The sequence below is a fragment of the Mobula hypostoma genome, chromosome 7 (genome assembly GCF_963921235.1).
Source record: "Mobula hypostoma chromosome 7, sMobHyp1.1, whole genome shotgun sequence".
In the NCBI taxonomy this organism is placed as follows: domain Eukaryota; kingdom Metazoa; phylum Chordata; class Chondrichthyes; order Myliobatiformes; family Myliobatidae; genus Mobula; species Mobula hypostoma.
Window position 1 is genome coordinate 16874430 of NC_086103.1, and position 3610 is coordinate 16878039.

The 3610-nt window shown below is 53.8% G+C and overlaps 1 protein-coding gene across 1 annotated transcript; it reads right to left on the reverse strand.

Annotated features, from left to right (window-relative positions):
- Positions 1 to 861: 861 nt before the first annotated feature.
- Positions 862 to 3222, reverse strand: LOC134349882 (neuropeptide Y receptor type 2-like). The gene is made up of 2 exons (XM_063054848.1): positions 3168 to 3222; positions 862 to 2108 (listed from the first exon to the last, which is right to left on the reverse strand). The coding sequence occupies exons 1-2, from the start codon at positions 3220 to 3222 to the stop codon at positions 973 to 975; spliced, it is 1191 nt and encodes a 396-aa protein (XP_062910918.1). The 3' UTR covers positions 862 to 972.
- Between the last annotated feature and the right edge of the window lie 388 nt (positions 3223 to 3610).

A 3610-nucleotide genomic window follows, 5' to 3' on the forward strand; every position in this document is an offset into this window, starting at 1 on the left:
GGATTTTTTTTTGTGGTCTTTGGTCGAGGAGAGATGAAGAGGGAAGACGCGTGTGGAGAGAGCTGGTAGACCACCGGACGGAGAGGACTGGGATCTGAGGGTCCGAAGGTCGGCGACGTTCGGAGGAGACCGATGGTGGAGGAATGGCGAATGAGTGAGCTCCAACGTGAACCTTTGACTTGAACTGGGCCTTTTTATAATTTTCATTATTCACCCTATATTCAGATTAAGATTCATAAAGTTCAATCATTTAATTGCATATGGTAATTTTTGCGTTGTGGGTTTCTCACTGGGCGGTACATTACACAACATCCACACAAACGTGATTTCTCAGGTTGGCCGGGCCAGAGGCTGTTTTCCCCAGACGAACATGAGCTGGGCAGCCTGAGGGTCACATCAACATAGATTTATTATCAAAGGTCATTTTCTTACAGGAAAATAAATAAATACAACAGAAATTATGAAAACTATATATAACAAAGACTGGGAAACAACCGATGTACAAAAGAAGACAAATTGTGCAAATGAAAATAAATAATACTGAGAACACGAGATGTCGGGTCCTTGAAAGTGAGTCCATTGGTTGTGGGAACAGTTTAGTGTTGCGGTGAGTGAATTTATCCTCTCTGGTTCAGGAGCCTGATGAGTGAGGGCCAATAACTGTTCCTGAACCTGGTGGTGCGAGTCCTGAGGCTCCTGTATCTCATTCATTATGGTAGTAGCGAAAAGAGATCATGTCCTGGGTGGTGGTGGCGTCCTTGGTAACGGATGCCGTTCTCTCCGATGGACCGAAGGGCCTGTTTCTGCGCCGTGTGCCTGTATGAATGCCTCGTGGGAGGGGAGTGTTGGGTGCAATGCTGATGGACAATCCCGAACAGGGATGGAACACGAGCTGCCTCAACGCAAGTACCCCTCAGATGGTCCTGGTCGAAGTCAAACTGCGAGGCGGAGTCCCAGACCGGGTTTCTCTCCCTAAACATTGGTGTCAGCGATGTTCCACAGGCCGCCATCGTGGAATTCCGCCCGGAACGGGTGCAGACGCGTCTGGACCGAGGCCTCGGCGCCGAGGGCGGCCCCTCGACGGCAGTCGCAGCGGAAGAAGCGCACGAAGCCATGGCGGTAGTTGGTGTTCATCCATCCATAGAGGAGGGGGTTGGCGAAGGTGGAGCCCATGGCGAGGACGTGGAAGACGGTGTAGACCAGCTTGTAGTCGTGAAAGCGCAGGAAGCGCCCATCCAGGTCGCTGAGGAGCTGGAAGACGTGGAAGGGCAACCAGCAGACGGCGAACACCACCACCACCATCACCAACATCTTGGTGGTCTTCCTGCGCCGGTCCTGGGCGTCCCTGCCCAGGCACGGGCTGACGTGTTTCTTCAGCTTAATCCAGATCCTGGCGTAGGCATAGCTAATCAGGAGAAGCGGCAGTGCGTATTGAAGCACGAACATGGCCAGGGTGTAGATAGAGGCGTCCCGGTTGCCTCCCCGGGGCCATTTCTCGGAGCAGACCGCCACCTGCACCTGAAGGGGCCACAGCTCGACCAGCCTGTACTCTCGGAAGACCGCCAGCGGCCCGGCCAACACGGCCGATACCAGCCAAGTGGCAGCGATGATGGCGAAGCTGCCCTTCCTGGAGATGCGGCTGTCGAGGTGACGGACGACGCAGCGGTGCCGGTCCAGGGCGATCACGGTCAGGGTTAGCGTGGAGACGTGCACACTCAGGGCCTGTGCGTACGGGACGAGATGGCATAGCGCCGGCCCCAGTCTCCACTCGCCCTGCAGCGTGTAGATAAGCGTAAAGGGCAGGCAGAGTGTGTCCACCAGGAGGTCAGCCAGCGCCAGGTTAGCGATGAAGAAGTTAGTGACTGTGCGCATGGTTTTGTATCTCACAATGGTGTGGATGACCAGCGAGTTGCCCACCAGGCCCAGCACGATGATGACGGCGTAGGCGGTGATCAGGGCGACCTGCACGCCCAGCAGCTGGGTGCTCTCCCCCACCGTGGGGACGTCCTGTCTGCCCGATGGGTAGACTGCCACAGCCAGCCGGTCTCCGGAGTTGCTTTGGCCGCTACCCTCCATCAGCCGGACCGGAGACTCCACCGAGTCGGACCCTGAAAACACAGGCACAATTCTAACCGCTGTCACAGACCCTCACCACAGTCCAGAAGGCCGCGATCTGCAGGGGGTGGGGTGAGGATGGACTAGGTGCTAGTGAAGGGAGAGGTCAGACAGTACCGAGTATTGAACACATTATCGAAGGAAATATGTGCTGGCAAGAGAGAGAGTCCAGAGGAGGTTCGCGAGGATGATTGTGGGAATGTAAAGGTTAATGTATAAGGAGCATTTGATAGCTCTGGTACTCGTTGGTGTTTAGAAGAATGATGGGGGCGGGTGGGGGGTTTCTAATTGAAGCCTGTGGATATAGTAAGGTCGAGACAGAGTCGATGTGGAGGGCATGTTTCCCATAGCGGGGGAGTCTCGACCAGAGGGCACAGCTTCAGAATAGAGGGACATCCATTTAGAACAGAGATGAAGAGGAATTTCTTTAGCCAGGGGGTGGTGAATCTGTGGAATTCATTGCCACAGGCGGCTGTGAAGACCAAGTCAATGGGTATATTTGGTTGATCGGTTCTTGATTAGCCAGGGTGTCGGAAGTTACAGGGAAAATGCAGGAGAATGGTGTTGAGAGGGAGATGGATCGGCTGGGACGGATTGGTGAAACAGACTCCTGGGGCCGAATGGCCTAATTCTGCTCTTTTTCAAATGGTCTTCGGAAGTGTTTAGTTGGATATGGAGCAAATATGGGGAAATGGTTCTGGGTCCGGTGGACATAGTGCACAGTGAGCCCAAGAGAAGATGATAGCCAGAGATCTTTTCCTAGGGCGGAACAAGGACATAATTTTAAGCTGATTGAAGGAAAGAAGGAGGGTAGATATTTCACACAGAGAGTGGCGTGTGCGTGGAACACGCCGCTGGGGGTGGTGGTAGGGACAGATACATTAAGGACATTTAAGAAACTGTTAGGTAGGCACATGGATGATAGAAAAGTGGAGAGTTATGGAGTCATAGGGTCATAGAGCACCAGAGCATAGAAACAGGCCTTTCGGCCCACCGAGCCCATGCTCAGTTAATATGCTGCCTAGTCCCATCGACCTGCACCTGGACCATACATCTTCCATCCATGTGGGAGGGAAGCGTTAGGTTGATCTTACAGCAGGTTAACATGTCGACGCAGCATTCTGGACCGAAAGGCGTGTAGTGTGCTGTAACGGTCTGTGTTCAATGTTCGGAGGCAGGAAGGGAGATTGGAGCCGGGGAGTACAATATCCCGTGGATAATTTCGCGCCAGCTGCCACTGGACGGCTGAGATTCCGTCTCACAAATCCGACCAGGCAGTTGTGGCGAACCCGCGGAATTCACAGCGGGAGAAGGTGCTGATGGTCACAGTGCGAGTCGCGAAGCATTGGCCACTAACCTTTCCCCAGGGATGGAGGCGGAGAAGGCAGGAGAGGGACGGGAATCGAGGAAGAAAGGAAAGAGACGAGAATTCAGGAAAGTCAGGAGAGGGACGGAAATTCTCCGACACGAACCGACATTGAGAGGGTGCGATAAT

Bases quoted from the DNA above. Each gene is read 5' to 3' on its own strand.
- LOC134349882 (XM_063054848.1), bottom strand. From the start codon at position 3,222: ATGTTAACCTGCTGTAAGATCAACCTAACGCTTCCCTCCCACATGGAT. The intron at 2,109-3,167 runs GTATGGTCCAGG...CTGTGTTTTCAG, and splicing joins CTCCCACATGGATGGAAGAT to GGTCCGACTCGGTGGAGTCT.